Below are 23,172 nucleotides of genomic sequence, written 5' to 3'. Positions count from 1 at the left end.
ATAAACACTTCAATTTGGGCAGTAGGTATCAAGAATATTTGTTTTCACAATCTCTGTATTTTCAGGATCAGAGTGTGCTCATCTGAGAACTTCAGTACTCTGTTACGAGTAGAAGCAAGACCTAAACTAATCTACGATCAATTTGGACTTTCTATATAAACTAGAAGAATTTAATCTCTCACATCCTTCATAAGAACTTACTTCCCTGTGATAAAGCATCTTAAAACTGAAAAAGTACAATTTCTTTGTTAAAGACTTTTCTTTAAAAATCTCTTCTCACACCTCTTTCATTTCTGTTTTTTCACACTGTGTAATGTAAGAGGTAACATATCAAGTAACAGTAGTCAAATTGGCTGCCACAAACTGAATGTCCATATTTGCATTACACATAGAGAAAATGACAGGGTTGAAGTCATTGATTTACTAAGTTTTGAAGCCATTCTTCTCTTTATTCTACATGTGTTCTTAGGAGATTTGCCAGTGACTGTATGTCTTACTGCAGACATAAAACTATTTACTCTACCTTTAGGTAATAGGCCTAGGAAAACCAAAGCAGCACTTGGTGTAGTATTTACCTTTGGTTTTGGATCTGCAACAACAGTATTTGCCACATCTGTGGGACTGAAATCTCAACTCTTTCTGCCTAAGTGTTCTATTGTCACTCTCATTGGAATCCCATATGCTATATACTGCTCTATGAACGATAGCCCTGACTCATTAGTATCCTCGACAAATTTTGGAGATTTTATAGAAAATGTTTTCTCTTTTAAGGTATTCTATGGCTTTCTTTACTTTCTCTAAATTAACTAATTGCTGCCAAATTTTGTTCTTGTTTGTTGGCACACCATTTACTAGAACCACCAGTGGTTCCTCTACAACTTTTCCTTTAAGACCTTTCACTAATTCACTTTGAGGCGATTTTGCACATTTTGACAGCATTCTGACTATGTTTTGAAAAGGGTGCACATTTTGAATCAAAATAATCTCGTAGACATTTAGCTCTTTTAGTCCAGGCGGAATTGAGAACATTTCTCACTTATTATGAATACCTCAAGCAGGTATTTTATTATCATAAAGTTTAGTTATGCAGTACTTGCACACTACTTGATTAATAAATAAATCAAACCGATCCTCTGCAATTTAAAAAAGGCCAAGTTTAAATCGCTAAGGGCCTGATTCACAAAGGTAAACTTACACTTTTGTGCAAGTTTACAATTGTTTGCAAATCAAAAGGGTTTTGCAAGTAGTATCTTTACGGGTGTGTAATATCTCCACCTGTGAGTATTTATGGAGAATAAATATCTTCGGGGTATTATTCTTGAGGTGGGTCTCTTGGAAGAAAATAACTTCAGGTGAAAAAGATGAGAGCCACCTCATTAGGCTTCCATATTTGTGCTTGTTAAAGATACCATTTACATTACAGGAAACAATCCTGGTTTGCAACATCTCAAAGGACAAATCATATCGACTCCTTTCAGGCCCCTTTTGAGCCCCCATCACTAAGGCAATTACCTTCACTCTACCCCCAAATTGAAAAAATACTTGGCTACATCCTGTAAATTATCAAAGTTTTGACCGGATCCCAATTATATCTGCTGTTCCACAATGCATATCCTTTTTTCTGCTCATCGTATTTCTGCGTGTTTTTCTTTTTATTCAAGTGCTCCCCTCCTGATCCTGCCCACCCACCCCCGGGAACCCCAGTGACCCTCTGGTTAGCTCGCCGTCCCAGGGAGGGGGTGGAATTGTCTATAATTGCCCACCTTACCCCCATCCTAATCCTAATTTATTGTGCCTTGGTAGGGCATTAGAGGCCTACTCTCCGACCATTCAAAAGAAAAACCAAAGAACAAAGCACTGTTTGGACCTTAAGACAGGATCAACTCAACAATGACAGCATCCTGCCCTCTTTACCTATGGTATAGCACCACACAGATCATCTATCATGATTTAAGTGCTGCATAAGTTCATTTGTCTGCTAGATCAAACTCAAAATATGGATGTGTCCCTTTAAAAGAACTTTCAATTTTAATTTTTGCACCATGGCCGCCTGGACTTCTTGTTCCTTGAAAAGTTCCAAATTTGATTTGAACTCCTGGTGGCACCTAGCTTCCATGGCTGACATGTCAGAAAAAATTTCATCGAAACTTGCTGCCGTTTGAAATCCCTTTTGCTTGATGGCCGTTGCCAGAATTCATTCTTTTACCCGGTAGTCTCCAAAGTTGACCAAAAAGGCACACAGGTATTTCGCATTAATCGGTTGATGAAACGGGACCCGATGTACCCTTGTAATCGAATAGTAATCCTGAAGGCATCACCAGGCAGGACGTAATTCTGGATTAAGTCAGAGATAAATATGATGGGATCTTGTCCCACCTCCTGACCTGGGATGCCTAAAAAGCGTAGATTGAACACATAGAACGATTCTAAAACTCATCAAGCTTTATCTGGAGGTCAGACATCTCCTGTCAATGCCTTACTTGAACTGATTCCGAATTTTTCTGAGCATTTTCTAGATACGATATACTCTGTTCTGCCTCCGTGAGCCTCTGGTTTAGTTGCAGAATGTTGTCATTGATGCTATTGAGCTGACTCCTGACTTCTCAGAGGGCCTTTTCTTGTGCGTTTTTCATCTCTCTTATTTCTTCTAGAATTACATGAAGAATGTCTCCCAGCTGAGTTTTATTAACTGAGGCTTCCACAGAGCCCCACCTTGACTCACTCTGTGCACTTTCTTGGACTTGAGGGGTTCAATCCTGAAGGCGGTTTGGGAACTTTAGGATTTCTTTTAGCAGATTTGCCATCTGTGACATCTGGGATGTTTGATCTCTCTCTGGCACCAGGGAAATTGATGGCACCAACTCTGTTATCCCGGAGTTCAAGCTCATCGACACTGGTGGTGTCCTGCCATCTTCCACTACAGATTTCGCACCTTTAGACCCAAACAGTGGGTATGTTGGTTTCTTTCCAGGTTTCATGCTTGCTAATGTTGTTGGTGCCACTGTACGGATGCTGGCCCATGCACTATCTTGCGTCCTTGCTGAGTCATCAGGAGTGGCAACACCCAGTTCTATGGGAGTATTGCGGGAAAGCACCAATTGATTTGTAGCTGGAACTCTGATTTCCTCCCCTTAATCAAAACGTATCTCCAATTCTGTAGGGTCCCCTTGTTTCGCACTCAAATTGGCACTTGGGCTACATTCCCCACTTTCTTCTTTCATCACTGTAGTGCCAATTTGCCCCACCTGATTTTTCCCGGCGTTTGCCACTTTAGCGGTTTTGGAGACGTTTGCTGGGGTAAGGGTTTTCCCTGCAACATCCCACACCGTAAGATGTTTCATGAAGTCAGAGTGAAACATGATTCTCCAAAGATAAAAAGAGTACAACTCAGCGCACTTATATCCAGTAAGCTGATTGCAGGTCCACCTTTTTCTTTTCTTTCTCTCTTTCCTTTAATTAACACAAGTTTCTCCAACAGTCTTTGTAAAGCAATTTATCTGCAGGATAATGGGGGGTCGGGGGATCGAGCAGCAGCAAACCAAACCTGCACCTAATAGGGCCACCTCCGCCACCATCCAAGCCCCACGCCACACTCGGGGGCTGCCTGATGCGCTCCTTACCGAGTTTTTTTATTATTTTTTTTTATTCCGCCTTCTCCGTCTGACTGCACTCTGAAGGCACTCGAGCTGATGAGGCTGCAGCTCTTCACTAGACACCGCGCTTTTCCTTGCAGTGCTATTTCACTCCATACTGCCTCTTGTAGTGTTGCGCCTGTGACGTAACAGGTGCCACACCGTAACGTGCAGGTCAGGTGACCCGCGCAAATCTGATAAAAGCAATTTACGTGTGTGTACGTACGCCAGTAGGGCTACGACCACGCAACTAAGCATACTACCAAACCCTGGCTCCGAGCATTATTTATAGGCCCCAGTCCGCGGACAGCGTCAGTGTGTGACCGGGCCCCGCGCCGCAGTAGCGCTGCCCGACATAACAAAGTGGCGACGAGGGTGGGCGTGCCCGTGTGCGCGGGTGATCGCCGTCCCCCGTTGGTGGGCTGCGCGGCACCTCCGGTGCCTTCAGCACGTTGGCTGCAGCTGATTTTGGCCCCAGGAGCTGCGGGAGACGAGCGGAGCACTGCAGTGGTGCCCACGTGGTTGAGGCCTCGAGTGCAGCCTCGCTGCTGCTCGCCCCAGGCCTCGTGAGGTGTGCACACGTGGGGAGCCTGCCTGTACCCCTGCTGACTGAGGGAGGAGCTGGAGCCCTGCTGACTGAGGGAGGAGCTGGGACCTGCATGTGAGTACCTCTCCCTGTGGCATGGTGGAGGGGAGGAAGACTCCCAACAGCAGGTCCACTCACAGCACAAGCCGGCCTACAGTACCCAGGGCATCACCACACAGCCTCGCGAAGAGGCCTCACCGCAGAAGGGGCGAAGCATAGCCACTAGAGCAGGGGTCCCAGCGCAGAGGGAGCAAGGAGCAACCACCCCATAAGCAGGCCAGTGCACGTGAATTTAACCCGCACGGTTGCACCCGAAAGGACAGAGTGGAAAGCCAGTAGCGGCGCCAAGGGTAGAAGTGAAGCATCACAGAGGCCCACGGAGACCTGGAGGACAGGGCACGGCGGCAGCATGGCCACCATCCCCCCATTGAGCCCTTCACAGTAGAGGGACCGCCATCGTCGCTAGCGGCCAGGTGGAAGGACTGGGTGGACCGCTTGCGCATTTTCTTTGAAGCTACCAAGGTCCACAAGGACCAGAAGCGGGCATTGCTCATCCACCTAGGTGGCAAAGACATACACAATATCGTGAAGACGCTAGCCGAAGCCACCCCCAAGAGTCACCACACGCTGATAAATGCTCTCAACGAACATTTTGAACCGATGGCCAATCAGGACTATGAACGGTTCATCTTTCGGCAAGCGCGCCAGCTTCCGGAAGAATCGCTGGACACATACCACTCCCGTCTAAAGAACCGTGTGGGTTTCGAGACGAGACTGAAGAAATCAGGGGACAAATCATACAGGGGTGCGCGTCGGCCAAGCTGCGAGAGCGCATACTAGAAGAGTCCGGCAAGTCCCTAGCGGAAATATTGACCATGGGGCGGACCAAAGAACTGTCCAAAGCGCGTGCCGCGCACATGGAGGCGGCGCTGCAAACGCCGATAAAAGTGGAACCAGTCAATGCAGTGACAGCAAAACCCCCACAGAGATGGAGTAGGAAAGGGCAAGGGACACACGCCCCGGGACAGGCAAAGTCCTGCGGATACTGTGGAGAACCGCCGCACTCAGCGGCTGAGTGCCCCGCGAAAAGCAAACGATGCTCAGGTTGTGGGCGATTCAACCACTTCGAAAAAGTGTGTTGGTCGAAAAAGTATCGCAAACCTCGCCAGGTAGCACATACCCTCAAAGAGGAGGACCCTGAGCACAGTGACATGGACGATGATGAGAAAGAGGAGAGAGTGGTGCACAAAATTCACATGATTGGCACGGCCACCCGTCAATCTAGACGCCTACCACAGTGCAGCATTCGGGTAGGATCCCAGGAAGTCACCGCCGTGGTCGACACCGGGGCCACTATCAACATCATGGCGGCCACCCTACACAGCACCATGGATCCAAAACCCCCGCTCCACCCCTCGACCATCACGGTGTTCGCGTATGGCCAAGACGCTCCTCTGAAGGTACGGGGGCGATTCCGGACGACCATTGCACATGGCTCTAAGACCGTCACGACCAACGTCTACGTGACTGAAGATGGCCAGGGAATGCTCCTGGGGTGCCGAGCCGCGGAAGACCTAGGAGTCGTAACATTTGCCTTCGGAGTACACCAGGAATCGCTACAACACCTACTCGCGGAATTCACCGAAGTGTTCCAAGGAATAGGGAAGATCAAGGGGAAAGAAATTCATCTTCACGTGGACCCAACGGTCCAGCCCGTCGCCCTACGCCACCGGCGAATAGCGTTCCACCTGAGGCCCCTGGTGGAAGAGGAGCTCAAGAAGCTGGAGGCAGCGGGCATAATTGAGAAGGTGTCAGGCCCCACGCCATGGGTATCCCCGATCGTCGTTACCCGGAAGCCCAAACAACCAGGCGCGGTGAGGATTTGTGTCGATATGAGACTCCCCAATGTGGCGATCAAGCGGGAACGCCACATCACTCCCACGATAGACGACCTCATCGGAGAAATGGCGGGAGCCTGCTGGTTTTCAAAACTTGACCTGAGGTCCGGATATCATCAATTAGTGTTGGACGAGGCCTCCCGCAACATCACCATGTTTTCCACACACGTGGGACTCCAGAGGTACACCAGGCTATGTTTTGGAGTGTCCAGTGCGGCGGAAGTATTCCAAAATGTGATACAAGAGTTGATCGCCGACATCCCTGGGGTTATCAATGTCAGTGATGACATCATGGTACACGCGACAACCATCAAAGAACACAACGACCGCCTACTTCAAGTGCTACGCCGGGTGCGGGATGCTGGCCTCCTCCTGCACCGAGTGAAGTGTGAGTTCCTTCGCCAAAAGCTACAATTCTTTGGCTACACCTTCTCCGCGGAAGAAGTGAACCCCGACCCCGAAAAGGTGCGAGACATTAAAGAGGCCACCGCGCCCAACAACGTCACGGAAGTCCGCAGCTTCCTAGGAATGGTCAATTACTGTGGGAGATTTAGCCAAGACTTGGCCAACCTGACGTCCCCACTAAGGGAGCTGACCAAGGAGTCCACCGCCTGGAGGTGGGGCCCTGAGCAGGTCCACGCCGTCGAGAAAATCAAGGAGGCCCTGTCCGAAGCCACCACCCTGGCGTTCTTTGATCCTACGAAACTGACCCTAGTTGCCGTGGATGCCGGCCCGGTTGGCTTAGGGGCGGTTCTCTTGAAAAGGAGTCCTCAGGAAGAGTGGACCCCCGTAGCCTTCGCCAGCCGGTCGCTCACCGACACCGAGCAAAGGTACTCGCAGATAGAAAAAGAAGCAATTGCCATCCACTGGGGATGCCACCATTTCCAACTGTACCTGTATGGAAAACCGTTCGTGGTAGGAACGGACCACAAGCCTCTGGTGGCCCTCTTCTCCGGAACGTCGACCAAGCCGCCGCCACGCATTGAAAAGTGGATGCTGCAATTACAAAATTATAACTGTAAGGTAGAGTACCAACCAGGGTCTAAGAATCCGGCCGACTACTTGTCTCGCCACCCGAGGAAGGCTACAGCAAAAGAAATGGAGAATGCCGCAGACACGGAGGAATATGTCAGGTGCATCACGGCGCGGTCCTGCCCTCTACCCTTATCCATGGAAAGCCTCAAGAGGCCACGAGCCAAGATGAATGTCTTCAGCGTGCCAAGATAGCGATACGGAGCAGCAACTGGCACCGTTCTAAAGAAGAGTGGAAGAATCTAACAGCCACTGCACAAAAAGTGATAGACAGCCTACACCATGTCTGAGATGAACTCACCGAAGATAGCACTGGATGCCTGCTGCGAGGGCCCAGACTAGTCATTCCCACATCACTGACCCAGAGGGTGGTGGACCTTGCGCACATTGGGCATCAAGGTATGGTGAAAACAAAGTCGAGGCTTCGCACTAAGGTGTGGTTCCCGTTGATGGACGATCTTGTGGAAGCCACCGTTAGGGCTTGCCCGGCGTGTCAGGTGACAGGGGAAACACCCAGGCCTGCCCCGATAATTTTAGAACCTCGCCCAAGAACCCCGTGGTCCCGAGTGAGCATTGACTGTGGCAGCTTACGGATGGTCGCCACACCCTGGTAGCGATCGACGACCACTCCAAGTACCCTGAAGTAGAAATAGTGTCCGTCCTCAGTGCCACGGAGATCATACCGAAGATTGAAAAAATGACGGCCCATGGCCTCATGCAGGAGCTGCGAACGGACAATGGGCCCCCGTTTCAAAGTCAAGAATTTGCGGCGTATTTGAAGTCCCTCGGTGTTCACCACAGGAGAATCACCCCTCGCTGGCCCCAGGGCAACAGGGAGGTTGAAAGATTCATGCGAATACTCAACAAAGTGATACGGATTGCGCATGACAAGGCCCAGTCTCTGGAACTCGCCATATTCACGTTCCTCCGGAGCTATCGCCAAACACCACACTCCACAACTGGCATCGCCCCGGCTCACTTGTTGATGGGAAGGGTAGTCAGTGACTCAATTCCGCACCACCCGGAATGGAGGCCAGAGGTCCCCAATGACACTCTCATAGATGCCCAGCGCCAGAGAACACACGCACAAGTCAGCCGCCGACAACGATCGACGGTTGTCAACTTCCGCAGAGGAGACAGAGTGCTACTCAGAAACAGAGTCACTAGCGGGAAGTTTCGGTTGGTTTTCGAAAAAGACCCCTGGACAGTGGTCTATGTCAAGGGAACCCGCATTGTGGCCACCCGAGGGAGAGAGAGGGTAACACGAAATGTATCCCACTTCAAGAGATACTACCCCGAAGTGCCCGAACGGTTACCCAACCAGGAGGAGGGCAGTCCGAACATGAGAGGAGCAACAGAGGAGAGGCCGGACAGTACCGATGTGGTGCCAATTCCGGAAGCGGCTGAAGACGCCGGAAGTCCAGGGACCTCACTGCAAAGCCCGTGCCAACGAAACCGGGAACCGGCGGAGGGCGAGTCCCGGCCTTCTCCAAAAGACGGGGACCACACCCCGGTGATGGACAGTAAAGGCGATGACTCTCAGGGTCGTGGACTGTCGCAGTACCGCCTAAGGCGCAATCCGGAACCATCCTGCCGGCTAAGAGACCACCTAACGTAAGACTGTTTGATTTCTCATTGTGTGGAGCTAGCGTAATGTCTGCTGTTTAATTTTAAGGTTTCAATTAGCTGCTTTGTTTTGTTTTAATGTTGTTGGGGAGGAATGTAGTGTTGCGCCTGTGAGGTAACAGGCGCCACACCGTAACGTGCAGGTCAGGTGACCCGCGCAAATCTAATAAAAGCAAGTTACGTGGGTACATACGCCAGTAGGGCTACGACCACGCAACTAAGCATACTACCAAACCCTGGCTCCGAGCATTATTTATAGGCCCCAGTCCGCGGACAGCGTCAGTGTGTGACCGGGCCCCGCGCCGCAGTAGCGCTGCCCGACATAACACCTCTCCTTTCCGTTACGACTGCTTTGACCACAGTCTGTTGCCACAGACCGCGGAAGTGATCCTCCACCTCCCACTATTTCTTCCGGAACCCTGGACGTTTCGCCGTTTACAAGCCAGAGGTGACACCCCTCATTGTGCCCTTCAATATAGGGTGACCAACTGGCATGAGTACAAATTCAGGACGGTGAGAGTAAACATTCAGGACAGGGGGTCCAAATTCACGACAAAAATTCAAGACAGAAGGTCAAAATTCAGGACAAAAATACAAGAAAAAAGGTACGTTTTACAGACACTTCAGAGGAGGTCGCTCAATTGTCGATAAGTACGTAAATAGACAACCAACAGAAATACAAGTCAAAATGAGTTCATATTAAGTTGCGATAATAGTGGACTTCGCAGTTTTCTCTGCATGCATGCAGCTTTGAGCAACTGTGCAGGTATTGTTGTGGAGTTTCATATGACTGACCCTCTCCACTCTGCTAACTCCACCGACTGCTCATTTGTTCTGCTGTTGTGTGGTCAGAGTGTAAATGGATAATGGATACTAAGCATCTGTTTTTGCGCCTCACTTGCATTTCTGTCTCTTCCAGGTATCTGCACAGTTGTTGCTGATGTTGTGGAGCATATTATAGACTTGAGAGTCTGACACTGGAAGGGGGGGGTAGTATGAGGAGTGAGGGTGTTCCTGTAGCTTTGGCTGCCGTGGTGCCCTTTGAGGTTATCCTGTCACTGCACAGAGAGGACATCAATAAACCGGTGAACAAACAGGGTCTAAGGGAAACTATATTTAATGACCAGCCCGAGTCCTAATCCCCTACTGCAAACTCATTCAACATACAAAAACGAACTGGGGGTCAATAAAGAAGCCCAATGGGAAATATACACACTAATTGAAGGATATCAATTCTATCACCCTAGGCATTCAGAGCAGAGCAAGGATTACCATCAAAACGCTTTAGGTGGTAGAGCTAAAGTGTCAAACTCAGATGATCAATGTTATCATTTGGTCATCCGCCAAACCCAGAAGAACAATCCTTTGATCATAAGGAATTGCTTCTATGGCAAGCTCTTGTGCTCTCAAAAAATGCCTTACCAACCCGAGGCAGACAATAGATACAGAAAAGTGTATTTAGTGATGAAAAAATCTAATGTGATGCAGTGCAAAGAAAAACAAAGTTAAAAAGGTTATGTGGAAAGACTAGAAACTCTAGGCAGTATATCTCTCCTCACACCTAGTAAAAATGAAAAACAAATAATGCAGTAATCCTTAGTAGCTGCTATTAAATCATAGCAGTAAACACAGTGACTGCTAACAAAGGGTCGGCATGTTTCAGCCTAACTGGTAATTGCCCACGGCTTTCTTCAGGACCTATACTCTTGTAGCGACTGCATATCCATAAAACTCTTATTGCATAAGTGCAAAAAGTTAATTAAAACCATACAACCTCGCTTGATGCGAAACCTTCAATCACGGGGTGCAATCATCACCTATGGAGATATAAATCAATTACCATACTCTGTGCTTGAAAAATAGTGAAACACACAAACAACGAGGTATGCCCACTCAAACAGCAAATCTTTGCTTACCCTGCATGATCAAGGTTCAAACCCCACCTCCCTGGAATCTTTCTAAGGTAAAGATGGGGCCCCGCTCTGTGGGAAAAAAGAAAGAAGGCAGAGCATGAATCACACAGAAACAATGCGAACGACAATGCCCCAAGTGCTTATTCGTTTAGCATAGACAAATGTATCCAGTATGTCTACTCAGAATGCCTACTGACATATATCTCAACTCTTAAAAAAGAAAGCTCTAGTTCTCGGTCAGGAAAGTCTAAAAAGCTAAAAAGCTGGCAGTATTCGTAGCTAGGATATATAATGTGAATCGATGTAGACAAGGTGATAATCAATCCACATCGTTGTATACAGGCAATGGCACAGACTCAAATTTTCATGTGCATATTGCCCCAATCGGAGTGTCAATCAAGGTGAACCAGAGAAGCGTTATCTAGGAAAGCACTGACTGGTGCATTATCAAGAGAACCGCTGCCTATTGCGCTACCCGGGCACAACTACTAGGAGAGTTAGCTGCTACAGTTTGTAAATGGCGGAGTGAAAGCTATCTCCACATAACAGGAGGGGATAGACCTCCCACGAAAACCTCCTCATGTAGAAACAAGGCACAATGGTTGCAATTGCCAGCATGAGTGAATGTCATCAGACAACAAGCGGCGTGGGTACACGGAAAGTGTGCTGCATTAGCTTGTAAATAATGGCATAGAAAATGTCGCCGAATTTCAAGGGAGAAAATCCCTGCACCAAAAGCAAGCATTTACATGGCATAGCTCCTAGTGGAGTTAGTAGCGTGCGTTTTTTGGTTTGCAATGCCAGCGCAAAAGAATGCCACCAAATAACACAGGAGATCGTCTCGCACCAACTGACCTGTCCGTCGGTACCTCTGCGTGTAGCCGAGTCAGGGAAGGAGGCACAGAGAGACCATCTACGTGGGTTTAAATACGTGAGAACGCCTAGTGTTAGTCCTTGTACTTCCGGCGCGGGATTCTAGCGTCAAGCGCAAAATGCGAAGCACTGACAGAGCCGCGGTAATCACGTCGAACTACAGCATGACGTCATGCGCTCGTGTTTTGTAGTTCCAAGATACAAATGCTGAACTACGAAGTGCCACTGCAATAATCAATGAATGCAGTGCGCAAGTGTACAACCTCTACAAAAGTCCGAGTACAGAAACTCCTCTAAAGGGTCCTATAGCGATCTGAGGTGTCCCAAAATGCGTTACTGCACAAAGTCAACACATAGTAAACAAGACTGCACCAGACACTAGGAACACTATGACTATGTTAAAACCAGTAAGTGCATAGACCTGCAGCATGACGTAGCTCACTCACTAGTTGTACTAAGAAAGTCACACTGCAAGTGTTCTCAATAGCATCAATAAATGTCATGGCTGCTAATACGGTAGAGCTGTAGCTCGCTTCAGACATTCAAAGAGCCTGATCAGGTTCAATCGTATGGGATGCCCCTGGCAATTGGGCTTCCAGATGTTTGTAAATTGCAGTCTTAACTATTAATATAGTATGCTCAAAATGCACAACAGGATGCATCTATTGATAACCACCCGAACACAGAGAGGCCCATTATCATTCTGTATTTGATAATTAGGCCAACATACAGAATGATAATAGGCCGATAGCAGTCTGTGCCAGGTCAGGGAGGGGCTGCGGCAGGCCTTTGAATTCACAGCAGGAGCACGAGCTGGCCCCTGCAGTGAGAGTTACAGAACTCTCAGTCTCCTTGCAGGGGGACAGCTCGCTTCAATGTCTACAATTACGGACAAAAGGCGTCCATGAAAGATTGTCTCACGGACAACGGACAAGAGGCCCAAATAACGGGCAGCCCGTGAAATTTACGGACGGTTGGTAACCCTAATTTATTAGCTACACGCCGCGGTGGTCTTTGACAGAAGTGACCTCCTAAGTGCGGATCATGACGGGAGCTCTCGATCCCAGAAATGAATTTCTTGTATATCTTAAAGAAATGTTAAGGAAATGAAACATATACTTGGATCTACGTCATTTGCGCTTAGTAAAAATGATATATATCATATAACATTCAAGTTCCAACTATGTGAGCTTGAAGGCCAGTGAGAGCAGTCTTAAACTATAGCCTTTAATGGAAAGTTACGATTTAACATACATGTTTTAAAGAAAATTAGAACATTGGGATGTTGGGAGCTCCATTCAAGACAATGGAGTGCTCCCTGCTTCTACGGGCCGGTAAAGGCCCGCAGAGCAACATTCCAATGATTTACAAAGGCCTCTCGGAGCTCGGGGTATTTAAATCCCCTCGAGCTTCAAGAGGCCTATGTATTATTTGTTAGAACATTCTGCCCTCTAGTGGCAGAATGTTCGAATAGCCTTATAGCCCTTCGTAGCAGGGCTATACCGGCTATTAAAGTCCCACTCCCTTGTTAAAGTCCCTCACCTTCAGCTTGGGCCTTAAACTCGGGAGCGGGCCTTTAATAGCCGGTAAAGCCCGCTACAGCGGGCTAGAAGGCTATAAGATGGCATGCGGTCTCTATTTTACCCTGCTCCAATTGCATGTAATAAAACTGAATCTTCAACTACATAGTGCTCTGCAAAGGCAGATCTCTAATTTAAATAATATGTGTCTTTATAGATTGTGAATTATAAGTGGGAGCGAATGAAACTACTCACCCAGATATTGACTTTCAGAAATGTATGTTTAACCTTTATTTTTATTTTCTTTCACTGCATCTGACCTTCTGTATAGCGAAGAGTTGGGCCCGCAATTTACAATTTCCTTAAACAATGCATCTCCTTGAAGTCCCAGTAACACTTCTACTGTTGAAAGCCAGAGTGCTCCTGGCCGCTTTAAAGAAAGACTGCGAGGTCCCCAGCTTTCTTCGGAGGGCAGTGCTGTATCTTTTTGAGCATCTAGGTCCCCATCACTCTTCTATAGACAGAGGCAACAGGCTATACTAAAAGTGGCAGAGGATCCCACAGCACAGACTCAACCAGATGGACTCACTCATGCTGTTCTGGAGTGACAGTTTGCATATACCCCAACTCTTGGTATTTTATTGTTCAAATCTTTTTTAGTAATGTTATGTTAATTAAAACACATATACCCACGTATGACCGGAGAGTAGCTCTCGGTATTTTAGAGAGCTGGGCTTATCCCCTGTGACTGTAGTGAGCCAGAGCCCTCCTAACCCCCACAGTGCTTAATTTGAGCCGGTGGTTTCCGGTGCTGGGCACCGTCACTTAATTTTCAACACAGGCATTTATGGCAGTCTGCCACGTGGTGTCACTGTTTGTCTGATTTAGAGATGAGCACAACAGTTGTTTCTCAATTCAATATACATTAAAATGACTAATACCTGCTACCTAAGGCATTAGTGAAGCTTTGTGAGCCTGGAATAGCCTGTTTTGTCACACTTGTAGGATTGTGATGGCTAGTAGTTGTGTTAGTACTGTTGTCTGCAGCGCTGGCGAAGAGAGAAAAGGCGTCTGCTCAATATCCTATGATTCTGGGCAATCAGTGACTGTCAGCCATGCTGAACAGATGTGCTGCTAGGGAACATGGCTAAAAGACATTCACATTGACAAGGTCAATAGCTTAGGCATTAGCTCGACCTATTGGCTTTGCCACTATTTGTTTTGGGACTGCTGGCCTTTCCCCGTCGGTCTGAGATAGTACAAATGTACATTGTAACGACTGTCCTGTATAGGGTGGATGGTCTATTATACATTGACTGAGGCCCAGTGGCAGACGGGCTGTTGGTCAGAGTTTTCCACCGGCAGAGTCAACAGAGGCTGTGTAGAAGGAAACATGTTTTCTTCAACTGTAATGTAAACAGAATGGGGAACTGAAAGTTTTCCTGGAGGAGTTGGGCACCAGCCCACATCCGCCAACCTTGAAATGAGTCCTGCCAACTCCTAATTAATAACCATTACCAGTGCTTTAAATGGGCCGGTACTGAGTACGGCACTTCTGAATTTTTGGGTCGTCAGTACCAGCACTTCTCTGTAGACCAGGAGAGTACCGGTACCCTGATCGACGGCAGGCTCAGGTTAGGCATCTCCTCCAGCACAGGGCAGGGCAGGGCTTCTGAGCGGCTTGTAAGTAAATGAGTCGTGAAGTAGCCGCCCTTTTGCAGAGTTGCTGCTGAAAAATAGCAGCCCCATTTCAGTGTTCCCAAACTGCAGGGGTTTGAGTGGGCTCTTGTCACACTGTGATTAACAGGGCAGGGTCTCTAGACATTCCCTGCACTGTCAATCAGGTGTGCAGTGACCATTTGGATGAACGTGCTTTAGCCACTCAACTCCCACCCCTCCATCAGGTGCGTGAAATGAGTTGGGGCCTCCAATCACTAATCCAGTCCTATTTAGGGTATGGCACTGGCCGTAGGAAAGTGAGTGGCAGCGCAAGACAGTCCTCCACCTTCAGCAAAGTCATTTTTCTTTTCATATTTATGTTCAGTACAAGAGCTGCTTCCAGTGGCGGCTGGTGACATTTGAAAGTGGTGAGTTGTAAAGTTATTGTGGTAGTGCACTGAGGCGAGCGAGCCTAGCCCAACAACCTACGGGGGGTTCTTCCCCGAGCATTTTTTTTAAAAAGAGTGGATAAATGAAGCATTTTCAAGCAAATTTGAGGAAGCAGGAAGGTTGATAAAGCACTTGCGAAAGTGTTATGACAGGATCTGTAACAACATCCTTCTATCCATCAACTTCACCCCAACACAAGTACAAACACACACTCCAACACTATCAAGTACCCACATAATGCACGAGTCACAAACATTTGTTTAGGCTTAAAGACCTGTACATTAAAAAGTACACAGAGACCGCTGCAGCTGGAAGCAGATGTTGAAATACTCGATTTACTCGCAAAGTGACAAACACAAAACCCGCAGCCAGACATACTGGATCCGGTGCCACCTCACAAGCACCCCTGGTCACACCTTCCCCTTTCTGGGAACTTCCAGAGGACGCGCTGGGGTGGATGAGGAAATACTGAGTGCTTGTCCTAGCAAGTCGAGTTTCTTTCTGTGTTAAAAAATGACCACCTTCCTTTTTCTGCCTCCCACTAATTTCTGTGTTTCGGTGTCTTTGTGTCTCACACCCGTCACCATCTCTGCCACCCTCTCCTCAGCTGCCCTATGCACTTCCCCCTCACCTTTAGGTCTCCCCCATCACTCTTTCTACCTCCTGTTATCCCCCATACAGCTCTGCCTGAATTGCACCCTCTTTCATGTTCATCCTTTCACTCTCGCCTTGCTGTCACTCTTTCCACTCCCCTTTGCCGTCCCTCTCCTCTCTGTGAACCTCTCTCTCTGTCACTCTCCTCTCATTGCCACTCTTTCCACTCTCATTTGGACCTTATGAATCTCATCACACGCTCTTTATCTCCAGCTGTGTGACTCTCCTTGCTGTACCTCTTTCCACATCCCTTTGTCCCTCCCTGCAAATCTCTCTCATCTGCATCTCTGTCACCCCCTCTCATTGACACTCGTTCCCCTCCCCTCTGTCCCTTTCTCCCCTCTGTGACCTTCTCTCACCTCCATCCCTGTCACTCTCCTCTCACTCTTTGCACTCCCCTCTGTCCATCCCTCCTCTCTTCCTTTCCCTCTCTCTCTCCTCTTACACTTTTATTTGAACTCTCTGTCCATATTATACCAACAGCGGTTCCTCCTTTCCCCACTCTGCCTATAACATCTCACTCCATATCATGTTTCCATTTTGTTTCTTCATTTACTTTTCTCAGTCGCCAACCTTTTCACTGGCATTTTTTCTTCTGTGCCTCTGCTGCCCTATTCCTTTGCTACATCTTCTTGCTTTTCATCTCTCAGCCCATTTCTTTTTTCTCGTCCTCATCACAGCTGCATCTCGGTCAACTCCGATTTGTCAAAGGGCACCTTTATCAAATCTTGGCTTTATAGCCCGCAGGACAGCTCATGCTAGGACTCCCAAGCCCACATTTCTGGCCACATTCGTTTCAGCACTGAAACAATTTTGATCATGGGGCTGGGCTCTTTCAACGTGTTGTGTCACAGTGGTGTTAACAAAAACACAGGGAGATGGCTCCCTCGGATGCCCACAAAGTCCCAGCTAGGTCACAAATGACAACAGCTCGCACCAGAGTCGCCTCTCTGAGAATAACATTTAACTTATTTAAGATGCAGGGGTGTCCAGCGCTAGTCCACGAGGAAAAGTCAGGCAACACTTTTTTGGGGAACTACGCTGTACACCAAACCTTGTGGGCCAGTGCTAGACACACAACCTGACTTTCGTTTTGGGAAAATGGATCAAAAAACGAACAATGGAGGGAAGTAGAACGAAAACGAGAAAAGACTGAAATCAATAGCGTCAAGAAGAAAGCAGGGATACATACAACATGTAGGTACTGTGCAAAGACAAGGCATGAAATGTGTCGACGTCACTGCCCGGAACCCCTATTTCATTTTGTTTGCAAGGCTCACATCCTTCCTTGATAAATAACACTTGCACTGTGGCCGGGAGAAAGAGTGTTCATGCGGGCCAAGTTGGCATCAGTTTGCTTTTCCGTGCCATGGCGCTGCCACGCCACTCTTAAATTTCGTTTGTTACCCCTGTGCCATGCCCTGATCTTGTTGGCTGCTGTTCAACCTCTGAAGCAAGCCGCGAGGCTGCCATTCTGACACGAAACAAACCTCGCTGAATAAATTTAAAAAACACAATAGCTGGTAGGGCATCTGCTGCAAAGATCTGTGTGCAACTTGCAGTTCACAGGCTTAGAGTCCGGTGCTGTGACTCCGCCTTTCATCCTTTCCAAGACAAACCAATATGTGCCAGTTTTTTTAGGGTAAAAATAGACATATTTCTAGAGCTTTGCAAAGCGCACTGACAACCTGCAATTCGCCTTATGCGCCATATAAGTAAACAGGTTTTATTTGTAACACATCGCAACCCCCCCCCCCCCCCCCCCCCGTCTATCCTCGCACTCCTCTCTCTTGCACACAAGCACAATTAACATGAAAGGCAACATAACCTGGACGCTAGCTTACCACTTCGGCGCCAAGGTGGGAGATAAAGCTGCCAGTGCCAAGCCTGGTGTGGTGCACACGCGACGTTTATCCTCGCCTCTGCCTCTCCTCACCGCTCTCTCCCCCACCGCTATCTGTGTATTTCTATCGCTCTAGTTTATTCGTATCCCGCACACCTGCCTTTCTGCCTGTGCCCTACCCTGTTGCTAGTTTCCCTGACTTTTCTTGTTGGCTCCCACTCACTTTACCTGGGTTACCTTGGGGACGGCGAAGGTGCACAGAAAGGCTCAGGACAGAGACACGGATGACGAGAAGCTGCCTGGGCGGCAGAGCAGGGGCGTCCGTATCGCTTCCTCCGCAACGAAGGAGAGTGGTGACTGGCGAACGCTGGCTCGTGACTTTGCCCTCTTCGAAACCACGAAAGGATGCGGGTGTCTCGTAGGCCTCGTGGGAAGCACGTTCTAGCTTATAGGCCAGGAAGCACCGGCAGGGTCAAGTGCAGCCAGCAGAAGCACACCTCACACGTATTGAGGGTTTACCCCTCAGACAGACAGAAACCCAGGGGCTTGCATACATGCAGGAAACGCGGGGGCTGGTCCCTGTGCAGTGGTAAATCGACAACTTACAGTATGAACCAACTCTGCACATCGCCTGCACCTGCTTACGTTTATTGCCCCAGGGTACTACTGCTATCGCTCCTCGCAATACTAGGCGGGGGGGGGGGGGGGGGGGGGGGGGGGGGGGGAGAGGAGAGCATCACGGGGGTGGGAGGGAAGATTAAAATTTAAAAAAGAAAGCTTACCAGACCAGGTCCGCTCGGCGTCTCTCTTCTTCTCGGCTGGGTCCCGTTGGCACCTCTTCTAAGGAACAGCACTGAGTGGCAAGTGGCAACCCCTCTAAGCCAATACTGAAGCTGCTCCAGCAGCGCCAGGATTGGCTTAGAGCAGGGTTACTCTCCGCCCATTAGGAGACCGAGGCTTGCGGCGTTGAGCAACCCTCGCTTTCCAAATGCGCAGCCGCCAGCCACAGCAGACAATAGTGCGCATGACTGGGCACAGCGGAAACATTTGCCGACCTTCACCCAGCATGCGCACTGCTGCCTGCTGTGCACTCTGCTCCGCCCCTGGTCTGCTGCATGTCAGTCACTCAGCAGCATGACGCCGAGCCGCCCACCCCCTTCAGACTCTGAAGGGGGTGGGCAGTCCGGCATCATGCTGACTGACATGATTGTCAGACAGTTCACCCTTGGCGTCTCTGAACTTAAGTAAAATGAGTCAGTTTCCTTAAGTTCAGAGACGCCGAGGGAGCTGCGGGCGCGGGGTGCTTGTGGGGAAACGCCCCAGCGCCCTAATGTCCGCATCGCCACTGGCTGCTTCCCTTTGTGTGCCTCTTCAACACTAATAGCTGCGTTTACAAGAGAACAGCGACTGCCCTGTGTAATGGGTTCATGGGTGTGAAGTTAGCACTGCCCTTAGGGCAATAAATAGCAGGGAACCTGCAGCGCTCCAGGAATGACCTCCCATGACAGCTGGTGATGTATTTGGTTGGGGGAAAGACAAGGTGAACATAGAAGGAAGGGGAAGGGAGGAATGTAAAGAAGTGAGGTGACAGGTGAAGTTAGCATTGCCACTTTTTCAGATAAAAAGCCAGATATTTGTTGAGTTCTGAAATCATAAATGGGCTTAGAAGTGGTATTTTAACACAAATTTGTGTAAAGTGAAAACTCTGGTACATTTCTTGTTACTTATATATATCACAAATAATGAAATCTAGCAGATCAAAATATTGGCCAGATGGCTAACTTGGGGGATGAGTACAGTATGGAAGGGAGAACTGGAGGCAAGTAAGGAAAAAAACAGTGAGAAAGTGTAAGAGACTTGTGGAGAGAGTAAGGCAGAAGTGGGAGTAAGAGAGACAGAACTAGCAAGAGAAGGTTAGAGGCTGGGTAAAGATAAGAGGCAGGTGGAGCAGACATATGGATGTAAAAACACAGAACCAGCAATAGACAGGAAGAGGCTGGTCGTAGGGAAAAGGGCAGTAGCACTGGCCAGCACTTCTTATTTTTATCACTGTAAGTACTGCACTTCTCTACTGTGAGGAGAGTACTGGTACTTATGAAAGGTAGGCGGATTGGCTGCAAGTGCTGGTGAGCACTAAGCTGTCAGCGTTGTAAGCTATCTGACAGCTAAGGCCCACTGTATTCCTGAGCTGTGTCTGAACTATTCAGCGTGGGCTTTTTTGCATGATGTCCCTGTGTTCACCATCACACTGTGTTTGACAGTGGAGGCACCCATTTAGGCCCTGTGCTGTTAATCACATTCACACTATTGTGTGGATTTGTACAAACACAGGTATGGAGGCAGCAGGCTGACAGCGGCTATTAAAAGACCCATTGGTGGTGAGGAGTTTAAAATGGCTTTAATCCCACCTAAGACTTTGTGTGAGTGTTTGCATATGGCTGTGTGCTTGCCTGCTTGTGTGTGCCTGTTCTTCTGTGAGAGACAGAGGGAGAGAATCAGGACACTCTCAGGAGATATTTTAAGGGGACTGTGTGGAATGCTTTTTTGTACGTGTGCTTGTTTCTTTCTGTGTCTGTGTGTGTGCCCGCTTGAGAATTTATAGTATTGTGTCAAACAACAACAAATAACGGGGCAGATCTACAAGAAAGTGCCATAGCGTGGCACCACGAGCCCTTTGGCTGCGCCACGCTGCAGCACTTTCAGCACAGTGGAATGCGACATGTTTACAATGACATGTCGCATTCCTGTGCTCTCCCCTGCGCTGGTGCACAAACAGCTGCCTGCGCCATGGGGAGATTGTTTTTGTGCAGGAAGGGGGGGGGGGGCACCTTCCTGCACAATCACTACAGGCATTTTCCTCTTTCAATGCGTGCTGTAGAATGCAGCATGCATTGAAAGAGGAAAAAACGAGGAGAAATGAAAACATCTCTCCTTGCATTTCTCCTTATTGCGCCTGGCTACGCCATGCCTAGGGTGGCATAGCAAACTGACGCATTTCCAGGTTTACGATTTCTCGTAAATGTGGAAATGTGCCTGGTTCCATGGGTGTTGCGGGTGAACATCCACAGCAACACCCATGGAACGCCTTTTCAGGCAAAGTGCTGCGTGTAAAGGGGCCATGTTTACAAGGACAGGAAAAGTCATGCAGGGTGACTTTTCCTGTCCTTGTAAATATTGGGCAGCGCAAGGGCCTGTAAATCTGCCCCCAGGATGGCATTCAGAAGCAGCAAATATAACAAGGAAATGTTAACATATCATCCTGTTTGGCTTTCATTTTGTGTAATGAGTTAATCTGTTTTGTTGACAGAAACGTATTTCTTATGTATTTTGATATGTGCTGCAACTAGTACAGAAGTCACTATGTATGATCATATCTTCCCGTAGCCCCGCCCCTAACCCCGCCCACTTGCCACGCCTATAGCTCATTTTAATGAGTATCTGTACTTATTTTTTTCCATTTAAAGCACTGACCATTACGGTATATTTGCGATGGCTGCAGCAGTCACACCCATTGTTTGACAAAATGTTGTATGAGCCATATACAACTCTGGAATTAGGACAGTCTACAGCGAGCACAGCAGTGCCTTGGCGGGTACCTAAGAAAGTTGTAGGAAACTGGATTCTTAAAGTTTAGGGGCCAGAGGCCACAGTCTTGGTGTGAGCTGTGACCGAGATCCTACGAAGTCAAAACCATGTAGTTCTTCATAGGTAATCAGTTATATACCGGCCAAAGAGAAATTTATTTGCACGTAACAGACTTCCCTGATGCTATCTCTAACAGACAAGGCAGTCTGTATATATGTTTGAACGCTTGAAAGTCAGAACCGATGGGATTCCAAGTCGGACATCCTATGATGCCCTCAATTAAAGGAGATGGGGATATCCCCCCCCCACCCCAGTATTGTTCAATAAATAATATGTGTTTATATAAATCAAAGCAGTACCTTCGATCATTTGATGGTTGAGTTTGTGACAATTCAACATCGTTGACCCATCTAACAGTGTCACCTTTGTACAGTTTTTGCCTTTTTTTAATAAATGTTGACTGCTATATGTCTTTGACCAAAAATAATAGACATTGCGGTACTAATACTGGTTCTTTTTTAGGAAAATTATGGGGATATTTCTGAAAGAAAACTGCTCCGGGATAGACTAAAATGCAAGAACTTTGACTGGTATTTGAAAAACATATTTTCTGAATTGCATGTGCCGGAGGATCGCCCGGGCTGGCATGGAGCAGTAAGTGTTTCATATCTTAATTCCAGTGCTCACATCTGTTAGAACGGCGCTGCAAGAACGACCATACCTGCGAATATTGCCAATAAACAATCACTGTGCTTCTTTCAGATCAGGAGTATGGGTATATCATCGGAATGCTTAGATTACAACGCTCCTGATCGGAATCCTGTGGGCGCTCATCTCTCTCTTTTCGGATGCCATGGCCAAGGTGGAAACCAGGTAACCATTTTGTATACATTACTTCATCAGCACCGTTCACAGCCACACACAGGCATCATGAGCATCCTTGCTGCTTGTTTCAGTTTGGACCTAAGGTGCAGCGCCTGCATAGCAGACCTGGTGCATGTATTTTCAGAAAGAATCAACACTTCTTGTAACGTCTTTATAAAATGTTTGAGGGTGGGGCTAGGATATTGTTTCATTCTACGTCAACAACACTTAGGTGCCGATTCCGTTTCGGGTCGGAAAGCACTCCGACCAAGCCGGATCCGGAGTGTTTTCCAACCAAGCCGGAGTCCTGCATTCCGACCGAGCGAGTACGATGCGCACGTATGCTGTCGGACTCGGTTCGGTCGGACTCACATAGAACTCAGTGGGAGCCAGTTGTACGATGCGTACATGCGCTCCCATTGACTGAATGAGTACGTCTCGAACAAGTGCGCCCCCTACAGTGGGTACGCGTCGGTGCCATCCGCGCTGTACATGCCTGTGTGGGGGAGACCCATCGGTCTCCCCCTGTGTCCGAGTCGTAGGGCTGCGGGTGACAGGGCGTCCGACACAGACCCCCAAAGGCAACCACCCAGACGTTTTGCGAGGTTTTATATAGCGCGATCAAGACCCTTGCGGGTATCCGAGCACTTTACATGTCAGATGTAGAAAACAAGAGAAGACATAGAAAACTAAGTTATAAGTGAATCAGATATCCAATACTCGGAAACGTAAAAACTAGCGAGAGAAAAAAAGACAGTATGGAGCACAAAAACAGAACTAATAATAAAATACAGTAATAAGTCAAATTCACGTGAATTTAGCCATAGTTCAATCTTGTTTCAATGGGCAAAGCGTTCCAGATCCTAGGAGCCATACCAGAGAAGGACCGGTTATAGGTTTTTCCTTGGCAAATTGGCACTCCTAGAGGTTCTCATGCCTGCAGAGACCACCAGTTTCTGAACTAGGTATTGCAGGGAATTGTGGTGTAGGGCCTTGTGCGTCATACAAGCGATTTTTAGATGAATTCTAGCTTCAAG

General features: G+C 48.1%; 1 protein-coding gene across 1 annotated transcript in view; it reads left to right on the top strand.

The window, feature by feature from the left end:
- Window positions 1–23,172, top strand: part of GALNT4 (polypeptide N-acetylgalactosaminyltransferase 4) — a 755,766-nt gene that overhangs the window by 650,280 nt on the left and 82,314 nt on the right. The window contains exons 9-10 of the mRNA XM_085606793.1: window positions 21,794–21,925; window positions 22,034–22,144. Of these exons, the coding sequence (XP_085462919.1) occupies window positions 21,794–21,925; window positions 22,034–22,144 (243 nt within the window). The remainder of the gene's footprint in view (window positions 1–21,793; window positions 21,926–22,033; window positions 22,145–23,172) is intronic.

The sequence above is a fragment of the Triturus cristatus genome, chromosome 5_2, assembly GCF_964204655.1.
Source record: "Triturus cristatus chromosome 5_2, aTriCri1.1, whole genome shotgun sequence".
NCBI classification, from domain to species: Eukaryota; Metazoa; Chordata; class Amphibia; order Caudata; family Salamandridae; genus Triturus; species Triturus cristatus.
Note: the sequence above shows the minus strand (reverse complement) of the source record. Positions and strands in the feature narration are given on the sequence as shown.